At 31.2% G+C, this 17,541-nt stretch overlaps 2 protein-coding genes across 2 annotated transcripts; one reads left to right on the top strand and one right to left on the bottom strand.

Annotated features, from left to right (window-relative positions):
• Positions 1-5,232: 5,232 nt before the first annotated feature.
• LOC103489054 (glycosyltransferase family 92 protein RCOM_0530710) lies at positions 5,233-8,235 on the top strand. Its single transcript, XM_008448057.3, has one exon. It carries the CDS (start codon positions 6,245-6,247, stop codon positions 8,039-8,041), a length of 1,797 nt encoding a protein of 598 aa, XP_008446279.1. The 5' UTR covers positions 5,233-6,244; the 3' UTR covers positions 8,042-8,235.
• A 153-nt stretch (positions 8,236-8,388) lies between these two features.
• On the bottom strand, positions 8,389-11,674 carry LOC103489053 (protein COFACTOR ASSEMBLY OF COMPLEX C SUBUNIT B CCB4, chloroplastic). Its single transcript, XM_008448056.3, has 7 exons — positions 11,216-11,674; positions 10,832-10,931; positions 10,633-10,706; positions 10,155-10,339; positions 9,967-10,037; positions 8,944-9,027; positions 8,389-8,663 (listed from the first exon to the last, which is right to left on the bottom strand). Exons 1-7 carry the CDS (start codon positions 11,503-11,505, stop codon positions 8,565-8,567), a joined length of 903 nt encoding a protein of 300 aa, XP_008446278.2. The 5' UTR covers positions 11,506-11,674; the 3' UTR covers positions 8,389-8,564.
• Positions 11,675-17,541: the final 5,867 nt, after the last annotated feature.

The following is a 17,541-nucleotide window of genomic DNA, read 5'->3' as shown; positions in this document are numbered from 1 at the left end:
ATAATTTGTACATATTCTTAAGAATTATCGTGCATGTTAGATAAATATGACAAACATTTTAATTATCAAACAATATCAACTAAAAAGTATGCACCGATGTGGTTATCTTTGTTCATTTTGGTGTTTTAATCGGTTTAGAGAATTTGAAATAAAATCAATATGGTTGGAATAGTGTTAGCTAGCCATCAACATAGTTGATTTTGGTCATATTGTACACTCAGTGTTGTTATAAATTTAATTGATCTTTAATTGGGTTTGCGGCTATTAATAAAAATTGGTGGCATTATCTATGTTGTTTAACATTTTGGTTGTGTTTGATCAATCAAATGGCAGTATTGCGTTCTTTTTTCAATTAACATCGACAATGATGGGGCCATCTTTTAAATCTGTCAATTACGAGTGAAAATATTATATTAATTCAGGTTGAGTTGGGTTGATCTGAACTTTTTAATCCTCTAATGGAATTCAACCAAAAAAAAATCAAAATCCTCAACTAACCCAACCTTTATGATATGGATTGGATAATCCAAATGGTAGACTTATTCAAAATCTAGAAAAAAAAAATAGTAAATTTCATAATTATTTTGATTTATGGCAAAACTAGCCAGATGAATTTTTCCATTTTTTTTTTCTTCTGAATTTACCCCTCACAATTGCTCACATACAAATATTTGTTGACATTAAAAAATCAAACAAAAGATCACATAGCACGAATACAATGTATTTGTAAACATATTTACTTCTCATAAATCTTAACTAAATCAAAAAACAAGATATGGCTTTAGCTTCATACAAAATCAAGTAATTAACGAATTTGTATATTTCATATTATTCATAAAAAATATATTAAATAATATCTTAATTTTAGCACTTTTATTTTTCAAACTATTTATGAAAAGACATATGTAAATTCATTATTTTATATTCTTAATTTGAATTTCTGAAATTATACCAACAGTAATGGATAATCGCTAAATTTTAGCATTTTTTATTTTTTAAATTATTTATGAAAAAACATACATGTATAACCTTCAAATGACCCTCCAACGGACATATATATTGTTATTTAACTCTAAAGATAAATTTAACAATTTAGCATTTTTTATTCTTCAGATTGTTCATCGAATAATAGACATGAATAATACATAATGCATATTTTATATTTTAACATTATTTTCCATCCTAAACCATTAATTTTAAATAAAAAATTTAACACTATTTTAAAATCCAATTTATACACATTAATTTTAAATGTTAGTTTGAATCCCTAAAATTGTGTTAAATATAATGTTTGATATATGTTCCACCATATTTTTACAAGTTAGGTCACGGTTTTCTCCAGTTTTAATTTAAGATTTTCAAATTATCTTTAAATTAAAATGTTACACCTTAATTTTAGATTGTTTGTTTGAATCGATAAAATCATGTCAAATATAATATTTATTATATATCACACCCTAAAATTACACTTTGTTTTAATTTAGTTTGAATCCTTAAGATTACGTGAAATATAATGTTTAAATCCCTAAAATTATTTTGTATAATTTGTGAAACAATAATTTTATATACATCTGTCATGTGCTATAATAAAGTTGAAAATCAAAATCTTTGCAATTCAATAATATTTTAGCATATATATTTTTACTTAATTATTCCCGCACATTTTAAGTAACGTTGTCAATTTGAAAATATACTGGACAATAATTTAAGATACATCCATCATATGTTATGATAAAGCTGAAAATTAAATCTCTGTAATTTAATAATATTTTAACATATATCTCTTCACTTAATTATTTTCACACATTTTAAATAATTTTGCTAATTTAAAAATATACTCGAGTACTCAGTAAACATGTTATTTTTGTAGACTGTAATAGACGATGTGCCAGACAAACGAGATACTATGATGCAAAGCCTGAAGATTAAAGATGTGAAGGACGATTGAAGATTGGAGATGTGTCGGATAAATTTTAAGATTGGAGATTAAAGGGGAAGGGGCGGTTTAAGTTGCAAATAAGATTGAAGTGAAACAGACGAAGTTGAAGATTGGAGATGTGCCGGACGAAGGAGATGCAAAACGAACGATGGGTTCTCTTACAATACAAAGAAGATGCAAAACGGACTATGCGAAGGATGAGATGCGTATGAAGTTTGGGTTTTTTAATTTGAAGCATACGAAGTTAGGGTTTTCAAAGTAAGGGAAGAAAATGCTTGAAACTTTTTTGTTTCCAAATTCCAAATAATGGAAGATTTGAAACTGTAGCGTGCACAAATTGAATGAGATCTGATAACTTGCAGAGTTTTGAGAATGTGATTTGATGGGTTCTTTTTTGTTTTGGAGGAAAGTAGGGAAAATAGATTATTCAAATGTGGCTACAAAATTTTATTTAATTATAGAATATTTGGAGATTAATAAACAAATGTATTTAAGAATCACATTTTTCACTTAGATAAGGATATTTAAGGTTTCCCTCAATTTTTATTTAAAATTCTTATGTTTTGCTATTTTATCAATTTAAAAATAAATTTACCACTCATACGAAGTAAACCCCTAATTTTATAATTGTTCGTGTAAGTCCATATTATTGCCCCTTGAGCAAACTCAATATTTGGTTACCCCTTTTCACCAACGGTTTCCAATCTTAAAATCTGGGTTTAAAGCCCGGCCCAGATAACTGTTGTCGTGGGCCTTTGATACTCAAATTCGGCCCAACATGTTGGACTTGTATGGGCCTGTGGAGCATATAAATATATATATAATTATATAATACAAACCAATATGATGAAAAGCACGTGTTGTATTGATTAGTGTTTGTTGGTCTTAGAAATTGTAATTGAAATTATCCAAGTTGAAAGCAATTTAAAGGTTATCGATACAAAAACCTGAGCTGTTTAATTTGTCCATATTATCATTATGTAAAGCAAAACTAATTTAATTGTGCGAATACGACAAGTTGATTAAGTATAAAGAATATACCCAAATTTCCTTATTAAATTTCAAATTAACATAATTGATATCCATTATAAGAAGCTTTTCTGATTACCTAATTCTCTATCGCAATCAAACCAAACTCTCTTCTTTTATTTATTTATTCTCTCTATTTGTTCAAGAATTACTTTAAGCCATTCCCTATAAGAGTTTTTTAAACACAAATCATTAAATTCGAGGATTTCTTTTCTATTTCTTTAAATTTTCTATTGGATAATTATCTTTCTATCTCGAGTTGAGAATCCATTCGAAAAGAGTAGTAATGAATACGTGCTACTTTATGTTCTAAATACTTTGATGATATTTTAAAAGTCGTAACTATGAAAACTATTTTAAAGCAAATAACAAAAAAATGATTTGTTATATAATACGAGTACAAAGATTTGGTATTTCCTAATAAAATGCATGTATTGAGTTAAAGCAAAGTCAAAACATTAAAAGTAAAAAGATCGAGAAAAATAACAGGTAAAAATTAATGCATGAAGCAATCTTAATTTTTTTTCCCTATAGAATTTTGATAGGGTTTTCAAATTTTCATACAACTTTTTCAAAATTTTAGTTGGAATAATCATGTATACATACCCATATGTGAATGGTTGCACCCAAGTCGATGTGTAAATACCTTCCTTCGAATAACATGTTCTATCATCAATAATATCTACTGGACTTGAAAAGACAATTATATTTCAAATGTCATGTTTTGTAGGGCACTTACTATTTAAATATTCACATCTTATTGGCTAAAGGAAAAATAAAAATTTGCAAATAAAGTAGGAAAAAAAATAAAGATTTTCTTTTCGTAGCCTCTTATTCTCACATAGTTTTGAAATGATCTTACATTTATAATATATCTAATATGATAAAAAAGTTCATAAAGTTTAAATGAACATTTTGTATCAACAAAAATTGTTTAGTCATATGCAGGTACACTGTCATGTTAAGAAAACAATTTTTTTTGATCTTACATGTTGCTACTTTGATTGTCGATGATTATGAGACGACAAAATTTTTATTAAGTATTTTCCTTTTGATTTTTGATCCTCTTACTCCACCCAAATGTGGCAAACTTTTCATTGTTTATTTTGACTTTTTGTTGGAAAAGTAAAAATTTGATTGAGAAAAAACATTATAAACTTAAGATTGAATATGGAAGAAAAGTTTTAGGCAGAGAGGTTCAAAAGAAATTGAGATTCGCAATGTAATTATCTGGACTTTGGTTTTGTTTTCCAATTGCCTAGTGATTGGGACAGCCTAACCCACTAATATATATTGGATTTGAAATCTAAATAATGATAAAAACTTTAAGATTTTATTGTATATTTTTAGTTCATACATCTCAGTATCTCATTGTTGACTATTTCAATTAACCAAAAAATATATATTTTGAGTGCAGAGAGAAAGTGATGTATGTTTCTATTTAGTCCATATTTTGTTTTGTATCCATAGTGAATGGCTAGGATAACATGTTGATAAACGAAAATTTAATTAAGTTGGTGGTGATGTGATAATATAATAAAAAAGATACATTTTAGTCTACTCTATGCTTGGTACATCAACATTCATTCGATTTGTCTAGTCTAAATATTTGGCTACACATGCTTTCAATTATAATCTATATTACTATTAATGAATTGATACTAGCTCGATCCATTTGTGAATGATGATGTAGGTGTTGAGGTTACTCTTGAGATCGATGAGGCTATTTGTCATGTTTGAGAGAATTTCTAGTACTTTTGAAGCTGAAAACAAATTCTCTAATCTTCTAAAAGTAATTAAGTTGAAAAAGCTAGACATGCAAACAAGGTTCAAGTTTTTGATGACATCTAATTTCAAACGTGATGGTGTGATGATTCTATCTTAGGAATCTTTTGGTTAATCACAATAATAACTCCATCACTCATAATTTAGCTTATCACACTCGTAAATTTAGATTCTCCAAAATCTATGTCAAGATTATTTTCTTCTAATGAACTCTACAACTCCTTATCTAATTTTTCGTTCTTTCATTGTGGTACTAAAAAATAAACCAAAAAACTAAATTCATAGTATAACTAAATTTCAATTAAAAGACTATTCTTTACATAATTAACAATAAGTAAACAGGACATATGGGCACGTTATAAAAAAAACAGTATATAAATAATTAAAAACAACAATAATTGGAAGACTTTGAATTGGAGAATTGTTATTAATTGTTTTAGTACAAATTGGGGAATCAAATTTTTCATAGTAAATGGTCGGCATGTGAAAATAATATCAATACAAAAACCTTGGACATTAGTTTTAGAATAGAATTCTTAAATAGATGAACACAATACAAGCGGTGAGTCCGTCAGCCAATTTCCCTCTTCCACGTGCAATTTCTTTCCCATTTAATGCATTAATGACGTACACTAAGGCAGATGGCTCAATAATATTCAATTTAAAAAATCCTAAAAACGGTAAATTACAATACATAGTTTAAAACAAAAACACCAGTTGAGTAATTTATTCAATAAAATCAACACCAACCAGACCAGCGTTTGTTTGTTTATTTCATTCGAAGGTTCCAAGAAATGGGTCTATAATTAAATAAACAAATTGGGGGGGTTTACACAAAAACATAAAATCTCAAGGATTTCTTTGCAATTTATGAGAATCGAGTAGTTGAAGACATAATTAAGGAGTTAAACCTCATTAAGAAACGGGAACTGAGTATTGTGTAAGAGGCTAAAAGTCTATTTTCCAGCTAATCATTTACTCTTCTGAACAAAAACACGGCTTGTTTGACAAAAGGGTTTACAAGAATGGGAAAAAAAAGCATAAAAGCCGGCATGTGGTGTGGTGGTAATGGTATGGGCCAAATTGAGAATTAAAATAGTAAAAGGGGTATTTTTCAGTTTTCAAAAAAATATAATATTTCTTTCGAAAAAGAAAAAGAGGAAATTCGATGGTCTGGTCTGGTCTGGCAACAAGAGCAAGACAAGAGAAAGAGAGAGAGAAGAGAGAGTGATGTTCACGCTACCTCTTTGTGAATAAAGTACCATCTCCAAGCAGTAAGCAATCAAGCAGCTTCTATCTTTTTAGTTTTAGCTAATAAACTCCGTTTTCCAGTAATTACAGCCACCTCTTCCGACAAACAGACAAGATATAGGTTATCGGAAGAGCTTCATCGACGAACTCAGATTCTGCTTCATCTGACCGGATCTACACCGAAGTTGAGTCTTTTTTTGATTTGGGTTCGGAGGGAATTTTGGATTCTGGTTAGGATTAATGGATTGGGAACAGCAACGGCGGAAAAGGAAGCGTTTTGGGAGGTCGAGTTCGCATGTACAGTTCTTTACCCGGAGATCTCTGTTTCTTTGTCTCTCTTTTTTTGCTTTTCTCTTGTTTCTTTCATCGAGTAGGTGGTTCTCGATTGCGGCGGCGTCGTTCCGGCCAGTTCTCGATGCTTCTTCCACCACTCTTTCCCGGCTGTCCACCTCAGCTAGCAAGTCCACACTTGACAATTCTTTGAGCAGTAAGTATTCGCCTTTGAAAATTGAAAGTCGAGTCCTGTTCCCAGACCATTTGCTTTTGATGGTCTCCGGCGAATTCGGCCGAGACGAGAAATTGGATTGTTTGTACCACAAATCTGTCGCTAGAGGTTTGAACCATGAGACTCTCAAACAGTCTGTTCTATCCACGGATAAGTACGATGAGTTCCGATCGATTGCCAGATGTCCATTACCCCCACTGAATTACTCAGCCTCCGCCGTGGACTTGAGGAGGGGCGGCGTGGAAGCTGATGATCATTGGTTGGTCAGAAATAGGCACCCAGTTGCTTCGTGGGAGAGGGTAGTTTATGAGGCAGCAATTGATGGTAATACGGTTGTGGTATTTGCCAAGGGACTAAATCTCCGACCACACAGGGAATCAAATCCGGCTGAATTCAGCTGCCACTTTAGACTGGGGAATTCCAACAATAACGGAGAATACGTGCATACCACAAAAGCAGTAGCTGCAGCTCAAGAAATTATCCGATGCTCCTTGCCAGCTGGTGTGCCGAGCAGTTTAGACAAGGAAAAGGGAATTCGTGTTACAGTGAGCCGCGGCAGTATCAATAGTAAAACCCATCTACAGGTGACTCTGCCATCAGTGGCCAGACTCTTCAACTCCAAACTGAGTGACCTGCAAAGAAATCAGGAAAAACATGAGCTTTGTGTGTGCACAATGGTGTGGAATCAAGCAGCAGCACTTCGTGAGTGGATTATGTACCATGCCTGGCTTGGAGTGGGGCGCTGGTTCATCTACGACAACAATAGTGATGATAACATCGAAGAAGTCATTAGAGAGCTCAACCTGGAAGATTACAATATCAGTAGGCTTACCTGGCCATGGCTTAAAACTCAAGAAGCTGGTTTCTCACACTGTGCTTTGAGAGCTAGAGATGAATGCAAGTGGGTTGGTTTCTTTGATGTTGACGAGTTTTTCTACTTCCCTTCAAAGTATCGCCATCAGCGAGAGTACCATACTGCTGGTCGTAATGCACTTCATTCTCTCATTGCCGAGTCATCTGCTTCAAGTTCCAATTCAACAGTCATTGCTGAAATTAGAACGGCCTGCCATAGCTTTGGGCCATCGGGTTTAACATCACATCCACCACAGGGAGTAACAATGGGGTACACTTGCCGGCTTCAGAGTCCTGAGAGACACAAGTCGTTTGTCCGGCCAGACTTGCTAGACATAACACTTCTCAATATCGTTCACCACTTTAGGTTGAAACGAGGATTTGGATTCTTTGATGTCCCAAAAAGCAATGCCGTCATAAACCATTACAAGTATCAAGTGTGGGAAACTTTTCGAGCTAAATTTTTCAGAAGAGTAGCTACCTATGTTGTTGATTGGCAGGAGGCACAAAATGAAGGGTCGAAGGATAGAGCACCAGGGCTTGGAACAGAGGCAATTGAACCACCTAATTGGAGGTTACAGTTCTGTGAAGTTTGGGATACTGGACTGAGAGATTTTATCCAGACTTTGTTCTCTGATCCTTTGACAGGGTATCTACCGTGGGAGAAAGCTTCTGGTTAATAAGTCTTGGCAACCTGCAGCTTAGTGACCTGTACACAGTAATCATACAGCAAGCAACTGAATTTTTTGCTACAAAAGAAATGTTTTACTGATTAATTTTTTTACTCCATGCACATGATATTGTTTTAGTTACAGGTTTTTAACTCACAGTTTTCAGATGTTGGAATGAAATTCTTTATGATTCATACTTCAAATTTGAATAAATCATCTGTCTGCTATGTTACATATCTTTACAAAAATGCACCCCGCATTACCACAGACAAAGAAAATGCATTAAAAAGAGGAAAAAGAAAAGAAGCAGTCATTAGTCATCACCTCCAATTAGTGAATACATCAAGAATCAATAATTGAAAAAGGAGAACCTTTTGCATTTATGATGTACCGAATATACATATACATCAACTACTTAGTGGAGCTACTTCGCCTGCCTTTCACATCAATATTATTTCTTTTCCAACCCTAGGGTTCAACAAACATTAAAAACTAATAAAATGTCCAAACTAATAACCATATTGTGTTGGTTTCAGTTCCCGTTTGAACTCAATTTCGCCGCTGGTTGAAAATTATTTGAATACTTCAACAGAGTAGCATCCAGCTTCTCTCCAACCAATGAAATCCATGCCTGTGTAACATTTCAATTTTCAAGCAGGAAACTATAATCATGCCACAGAAGGAAAGGTGATATACATAGACGATATGTGCAATAGATGGTTGGGGGGTTAAAGAAGTTGAAATTAGGGATTTTGGCAAACAGACAGGTAGTTGTATTTATTCAAACTGGTAACAGATAAATCAGTGTTGAGGACCGATTTTCACAAGTGCCTCGTTGAGAGAAACAAAATCCACGAATATTGACTAGTCTCAGTAAAAAAAAAAGAGCCAATATGCTTAAAAAAGAGTACCTGATCAGAAGTTGTGAAACCCCTAATTGTGTTGCCGCCAACTATAGCAATACCCTTCTCCCCAAGTGGTTGCAAGATTACAGCCTAGAATAACAGGTTTTTGTTAGAAAGCAGTGGTTTCAATTTAATAATAATGTGCCTGTATACGAGTATGATGTACTGTGCACAAACACGCGGTACCAAGTTCATGTTCTTCTGTATTCCTCATTTGTATGTATATCATATATGTAGTATTACAAACTGAGCCAAAATGGATTGAATAGAGTACCCCAAAGATGCGGTGATGTAAAGTATGCTGATGAAGTTGAAGGCGAAGACAGAGCTCATTGGAATTCTTACAACAGCAAAGATCATCTAAGAATATGAGAGAGAGATGCTGGAGGTATAGAAGTTGAATCTATACATTCTTTCCTTCCTTCTCAAAAAGAAAAGGAAGTAAAATACACTTCACAACTGTTGTTCATAAAGCTATTTTTCCATACTTTGTTTTCATGGTTATTATTATTAGTTAATCTTTTTCACTTCTAAAGAAAATAATTCCACCTTCACAAACACAGTGTGAGCAAGGGAGCTCAAGTTCAATGACGATTAGTTTATTAGAAACAGATCAACAGACCAGCTACAGTCTCTTAGGACTGACAAAATTCCAAGTTTTCAGGTATTAAATTGGCTACCGCCTTCCAAATAAGGAAGCCCATAAGTAACCAAGTGAGGAAATAAATCCTATTTAACTGATAGAACCTCAAAAAATACAAATTGAATAGAAAAATTTATCTCATTCCTCCGTACTTTACCGAGTAGCAGACCCTCGTTCCAACGAACAAGAAGAGTAAGTGGGCATAGAAAAGACCTCTGAACTCCCAATTAGTTTATATGTCTGCTAGTTATATTATTTATAAGAGTAATAAATGCCAAAAAATGAAGCACTGTAAAGTTGTGTACCAGTTGATTATTCTAGAAAGATAAGAAAACAGAAAAAAGGAACAAATCTAACAGCGACCTGGATAGTATTAAGCAAAGTACCTGAGTATTTGAGGGAAGAAATGGCAGCTCCGACTTCCCTGGATAAAGAGAGAGATTGGCCAAGTAGCTCTCTGCAGAAATAGGAAGGATAGTTTCTCAAAACGAATGGTTACAGATATTTACAACTGCACGGCAATCAAGTAGTACATTCTGTGATGGTCTCTGTGCACAGGTCATTTACTACTCACGAGCTTGAGATTTGAGGACTCCCTTATAGAGCAATCCCTGCATCAGTTTACCAGCTTCAACACGTTCAGCCTCACCATCACCCTCGGCTAATTCAGCAGCAAAACCAACTTGAAGTATACACTTGCCATCATAAACAACAACCAGAGACCGGCAGCATGTTACTTCTGACAGAGACTTCCATACCCTACGTAATGGCAGCAAAAAGTAACCATTTACCACCTAGTCCAGGATTTCCCTTTTTATGAGATACATGGCATATGAAGTTGGCTTTCTCCATCATTAAAAATTTGCACGATCATGTGACAATGAGGGGAGACAAAATGACATATGGATTATACAATTCCAAAACCATCATGTTTCGCTCATCAATCTCCATTAACTAAGCCAACCAAACATCCCAAGTATCAAAAGGTGATTTTCAATGATCTTAGCGACACAGTTTTAAAATATCATAGAGGAAAATTCTATAGTCTTTACCATAACAACTCAGATGTTACACGATCAGGGAGACTGGAGCAAATCCACTCATATTCTACTCCTAGTGGATTTACCTGATACGGAAAATGAAATTAGGGGTAACAAATAAGAAAATAAGTAGAAACAGGCTACTCCTGAGCTGATTGTTGCAGCGAGAGAGGAGAGGTTAAGTATGAAAATCTTATCGTAAACTCCTCACCGGTGTTATGGATTTCGGCCTGATCGACAGCCACACCAAACCAGCCAAGACATTCGTAACAGCAAGTCCTAGGGTTAACAGATCAGCTCTTGACTGTGAACTGCCGGAATTAAAAAAGTTCATCAATATAAATAGAACAACCAATTACGTAAAGAACAAGCTCAAAGCAAATATTATTTGCAGAACAATCCCACCAAATTAGGAAAGCACCATTATCGAAGATTAGAATTTCCATTCTTGCCTCAACGAATTATTGATTTCTTCTCTCAATTTAAAACTAATTATAGCGATGCATTTATAATATTCCAGAAAAAGCAAATACAAATTGACTAGTGGAAGTAAACAGCATTCGATAATGGATAAATTGGTTTAACTTGAACGAACCTGCTGGCATCGGCGACGGGAGCAATGGCGGAAACGGCGCGATTAAAGAGCACGAGCAAGAGAGAAATTCCACCGACGTAAATGGGCGAACTCCGAACGGTATCATCGTTGTTGGACACCCAATCGGCCACCAAATCAGTTGAAGGCTTCGGGCCCCTGTAACTTCGCTGTGAAGTGGAAGAAGAAGCCCTTATGATACGCGGGAAAGAACGACGAAGGGAAGAGTGAGTGCGCTTGAAATTGGAAGTCCATGGAATTGGAGTGACGGTGAAGAAAATTCCCGCTTCCATTGCAACGAAGTACAACGATAATTAACTAATTTGCCGGGATCTGGACTCAAGCCCAAGGGGAGACAACCCACCGCCCGCGCTCGAGCACTTGGGTTCAACTTCGAGCTGCAGTGCAATTTGCTTAATTATGCCTAAAATGTTTTAAACTAAATATAATTTATGGTAAAATGTCTTAGATAGCACAATATTTTAAAATATTTATAGTATATCAAAATTATCGCCAATTTTCATAAATATTTGGTCATAAATATTTGGAACGGAATGAGTTAGTCATTTTTTAAATATTTCAGTTTTTTTTTATTTTTTTTCTCGCATTTTTTTTTTATCTTCTTTCTCCTTTTCTTTTTTAGCTGCGATGTATAAAAAATCTTAAAAAAATATCGTACCACAATTTGAAAAAGAAAGCCAAATCAAGTAAGCAAATTGAACGATATAATTAAAAAAACAAATCTAAACAATCGTGTATCAAATAATAGCGTGTATCAAATAATAGCAAAATCTAAACGATCATGTACCAAATATATTTGATATATTAAGCGTGTAACCAAATATATTAGGCGGGGCATTTTTCGAATTTTTCATGGCATCCGTGGGCCTTTTTCGTTTTTAAACAATATTTTACCGCTTTGTTATATTTTTTAAAAGATCTCATTTATACGTGATGTTGTCGATCATAATCTTAAAATACTTTAATTTATTTTCTAAAATAAGTTATATAAATAATATAGATTTGGGGGTAACAAAATGTCATCCAACTTTTATGAAATAGATAATAATGAAATCTATATTTATCTTTTATAAAAACATAAAGTATAATAAATTTTGTCTTTTTAGTGGTTTTTTTTATAGAGTTTAGATAGTTTGTTTTTTAAAATATTTCTTAAAAAAAAACCTTGATAACATTTACGTTTATTTTTTTCTTAAGAAAAGTATTGGTGTCTTATTTATGAAATTGACATTTAAAAACGTTTTAGTAGTGTTCGTAGTTTTTTGGTCTTCCATTTGTAGTCCGTTTTGAAATTTTAATGTATAATTACTCATTTTTTCTCTACATTTATTAATTTATTATCTACTTTTTATCTATGATTAGAAAAACTAAATATGAATTTTATTATTATTTTTTATTTCTTAGGAATTCGATTTACTTAATAAAAATGAAATGTGTTGTAAAAACAAAAAGAAAATAGGATCAATCTTAAAAAAGAAAAAGAAAAATCAAACTTTACCAAATGATATTAATTAAACGAACCATCAAAACAAATTAAATAACTTTTAAAGTGAACTTAATCAGTGGTATTGCTATGACCTCTTTCCTTTGAAGTTGGAGGTTTAATCACTTAAGTTCACTACACTTATTGTCCTAAAAAGTAATCAATTTTTTTAGTTCAGTTATTTTATTAAATATTGATAGTTCTTTAACTATATTCTTAAACATTTTTAGCAAATTTGTTATTTAAAACAATTTTTAAACATTTTCTTTCTTCTTATTAAGCCACTCTTCCCAAAAATTTGAATGTCTAACATATTTTAATTTGAAAACACCAAAATTAGAGGAATAAGTATATTTTATTTCAAAGACTATCGATTATATATGAAAATGGATTGAAGTGAGTTGAGTTAGAAGATTTTTTGAATCAATCCAAATTTTTTGATGAGATATTTATAGGATTTATTAAATTGGCTAACTCAAATAGAATTTCAAATCCAACTCAAACTCTTAAATTTGGGTTGTCAAGTTATTTATTTATTTATTTTTAAGTTTTTTTTTTATAAATTGAAATACTTAAATTTTTCTATAACACACATTAATATCTAAAAAATCATAAAACTCAAACGTTAAATATCAAAATCTAACTTATCTCTTACATTATCGATGAATTATAATATTTATAAGTTATAATATATATTTTAATAACATTAGAAATTAGGGTTGGATTTGATCAACCCAAATTTAAAAAATGCAACTCGAATTCCAACCCAAAATAAAAACAAACTCATCCAACTCCAATTCAACTCTTACAAGTTGGGTTGAGTAATTCGAATTGTTCCTACCAATTCCAAAATCTCATTTTCTATCAATTCAAAGAGAAAGAATAAAATAAAATAGAAATACAAATGATCTGATTTAGATTTGTGGCTCAATCGAATTATTTGACCGCAACATTAAAGTGAAACTTTTTTGGCAAATAGAATAGAAAAGTTGGGGAGAATTGTATTTTAAGCAATTATATATATAAGCTAAGCATGGTTATCACGCAAACTAATTCAATTAAATGCGTTTGTGGATTCGAGATTAGTCCTTAATATTTCAATAATCCAGGAAGCAAATAGGATATTTTCCCACATTTTTACGTAAAGCAACATAATCATCCCAATAATTTTTTTAAAAAAAAACCTCAATCATCATTAATTTCGAATCAACAAAATTTTGAAAAATTAAAGTGACATGTGTGTATTTGTTGGTTGGTTGGCTTGCAATGTGATTTGATGTCTCAAATGTTGTTAAAAATTCAACATCTATTCAAAATTCTATATTTCTTGGTGAATATTGTGTTATAATTGTTGAATCGTGTTGGAAAAAACACACTTCAACTGCAAATAATAATGACAATAACAATAATAACAACATAGATTTTCTATTAAAAAAAAAAACCAACAAAGATAAGTGTTAAAATTTTGTGTAATATTATTGAATAATTAACTTATAATTTTGAAAAGAATTAGAGGAAAAAAAATACTACAGATAAAGATAATAATAGAAAAGACAAAATACTTCTTAAGAAAAAAAATCATAAACCATGATTTTCTTTAACGATAAGAACATGACAAGCTCTCGAATTTGAAGAAACACAATAGTTCACCATAAAATTGGTATAGAGATTCTCACAAAAAATTATTCACTCGTAGATAATTATAATAGCAAAAATATTTTTTTAAAGAATTTATACTATTCACGTATATTTTTTTTTCATTCTCTTAGTAGAGAATGTAATTAAAGTTAGAACGTCCAAACTTAAAAGTAGTACTTTTGCCACAAATAAATCAACATTAGTGTTTTTATCACTAACATTTCGAGGACAAAGAAATATAAGACAGTTTTATAGGATTGAGCTATCATTTTTCTTTTGAGTTGTATTACTTTTCTAGTTTCTTAAATTTTAGAGAAATAAAAAAATATATAATATATGCTAGTGTGGTGCTAAGTCGCAGCTTAGCAAAATTATTTTTCTATGTGTTCTTTGAAAAATTCTCACATACTTCTTTATTTTAAAAATGTTATGTATTGTGTTTTTAATATAATGGAACAAATATTCAAACTATAAACTTTTTAATCGTTAATATCTATAGTCGATCAAGCTAAGCATTTATCAATATTGCTTTCATGTTAATTCATTGAAAACAAAACTTTTATAGTTCTAACCAATACCATACTTCTCCATAACTAGGAAAATGTATTGTTTATTTTTGGCATTTGTTAATAAACTAGGTAACTAACAAAACCCAATATAACAATGATAAGCGTGGGATTTCTAAACTTTTGATTTGGTTTATTCACAACAAATATTGACATGCACTACATTTTTTTTTTTAAGTTCAAAAATCCACTCTATCTCATTTGTTGTAGTAACTTCTTTTTTATGTAAGTCTACCAAAATGTTTACTTCTAAATCATAAAGTAAAAGGACTACAATAGCCTTTTTTCTTTATCACTAGATTCCCTACGGTCAAATAGTGGCAAATTAATAAATTTTGTTGATATACAACAATTTTACCGCTTGCTAATAACTGGCATAAGTATTATTTGAATTTATGTATATTATCTATAGAATCTAAAGTTGAAGTGAATTTCGAAACCCTCAAGTCTATATTAAATTTGTCGGTGTAGTAAAATATTTCCAAATATATTGAAAGATCATTTTTGTTTCTTCCTTCAAAAATGATAAGCGTAAGATTTCCAAACTTTTGATTCGGTTTATTCACTGGATTATGTTTGAATTAATTTTTTTAAAAATAATTTTCGGAAAAACTAATTTATCATTTAACTAAAAAAAAAGGCTTAAATGATAAATATAACAAATAAAATAATTGTTACTAATTTGAAAACGGTAGCATCACTCCACTTAGGTTTCGGGAGCCTAGACGACAACATGGTAAATGATTTGCGATTGCCAACGCCGTGTCGGTATAAGAAGGAAACGGGATTTCCGACACGTCGGCTGCGGATTGCTGCAGTGCAGCATTTAACCTTGAGGCGTAGACGGTAAGGGATTACGTGGAATATAATATTCAATAAAGTTGACTAGATGACGTGTCTCTTCCATTACCTAGAAGAGAAGTAAAGTAAAAGGCTCCAAATCCAGCACGTGCTTGACGGAAACTTCTCAAACTCCAACAACTTGCATAAAAACTGGGGCAACAGATGACTCGGTCAAATAATCCAATGGGAAGGCGACAACTTTCCTAAGTTACAAACTTCAACTTGCCTTCTCTTACGTGGCAATGCCACCTCACCACCCCCAAATGTAAATTAATTACTTCCCCAACTCTATATATACTAACCATTCTGTCAAATCAACACAAAATTAATTTTGTTAATAAAAAAATGATAAAATTTTATTAAAAATGTTTATACTATATAACAAAATTTCAAATTATATCAACAATAGAGATCGATAGACTACCAATATCTATCAACGTTATTGGATATTATACAAGTCATTAGTTAGGGATTTACAAAAAGCAGTTGAAAACCAAATCGAAACTGAATACATGCGATCTAGTTTGATTTAAGACATTAAGACAATTCTAAAACCAAAACGAATCGTACAAGGATAAATGATCGTATGGAAAGTTAAACGATCATGTAGGAGGGTAAACAATCATATAGGAGATCGTATGAACACACGTATATTATATGTTTTATAAATATTTTATTTGGTTAAATTATATTTAAAAATGTTAAAAGAAATACGTTGTATTAATAAATTTGTAGTTTGAATTTTTCAATCTTCTTACTAAAACAGATTGCACAATAAGTAAATAAATAAACAAATTTTAAAACATTCAAAATGAGTAAAGTAAGTAAATATATAAATAATTAAGAGTTTTATTTATTATAAAAAAAACATTCGGAAAGGCACCCCCACTCAGCGAATTAAAGGAGGAGAGAGAAGGCATTTCAACCGTTGAATTAAATATTTATTTGTTTTTCTTTTTTGACAATTTGAACTAAAAAGTGGATTAAATAAAAGTTTAGTATGTGAAACTTAAAATGTATCTAAGATTTTTTTTTTTAAAATGATATTATTTTAATATTTATTGACAATAGATTAAAGAAAAAATAATGGACAAAAGCAAATCAATCAAGTCGTGGATCTCATCTACGTTATTGGCTTAACATTTGACCAAACTTATATGCACTTACATATTTGATCATATTGGTTATGATTGGATTAAAAAAAGTTGTATGCGGTTACACGACTTTGGTCCACGATTTAGACTTCAATCCCATTTTTGTTTATTCTTTTTGGTACTCTATTTTTGTCATTAATTTGAAAAACAATATTATTACGAAAATTTTTCATCTATTTAATATAGTACAAAACATTCAAATTTTTATTTTTACTTTTTTATCGTAGATCTATATAATTAAAAAAACTAATCTACATGATATTTCTTTCTAGAGATCAGATCAGAGATTCAATTTTCAATTTCGAAAATTGAATTTTGTCCTATTGTTGTTTCATAATTAACAGGTTTTCAACTCCCTCTCATGTGGAATATGATTTGCTTTGATAAACGATTTTACTAATGATTTCTTTCGTTTTATTCATCAAGACTGAAATCGTGTCACTCATATCTTTGGCTGGATTTTTTTATTTTTCTAATCGGTTGATTTATTATTATTCTCTAGATATCATAAATTCTATCCTTAGACGTAACAATCTCAGTCTATAATTGTTTGTTTTTGTTAATCTGAAAAAAAATTAAATTCCAAAATTATTGTACTACATACATATATAAAAAGAATGGGGG

This window comes from Cucumis melo, chromosome 10, assembly GCF_025177605.1.
Source record: "Cucumis melo cultivar AY chromosome 10, USDA_Cmelo_AY_1.0, whole genome shotgun sequence".
Taxonomy (NCBI): Eukaryota; Viridiplantae; Streptophyta; class Magnoliopsida; order Cucurbitales; family Cucurbitaceae; genus Cucumis; species Cucumis melo.
Note: the sequence above shows the minus strand (reverse complement) of the source record. Positions and strands in the feature narration are given on the sequence as shown.

Coding starts and splice junctions, on each gene's coding strand:
- LOC103489053 (XM_008448056.3), bottom strand. CDS start 11,505: ATGGAAGCGGGAATTTTCTTCACCGTCACTCCAATTCCATGGACTTCC. Junction 10,932..11,215: donor CCCGTCGCCGATGCCAGCAG/GTTCGTTCAAGT, acceptor TAATTCCGGCAG/TTCACAGTCAAGAGCTGATC. Junction 9,028..9,966: donor TTCTTCCCTCAAATACTCAG/GTACTTTGCTTA, acceptor CTGTTATTCTAG/GCTGTAATCTTGCAACCACT.
- LOC103489054 (XM_008448057.3), top strand. CDS start 6,245: ATGGATTGGGAACAGCAACGGCGGAAAAGGAAGCGTTTTGGGAGGTCG.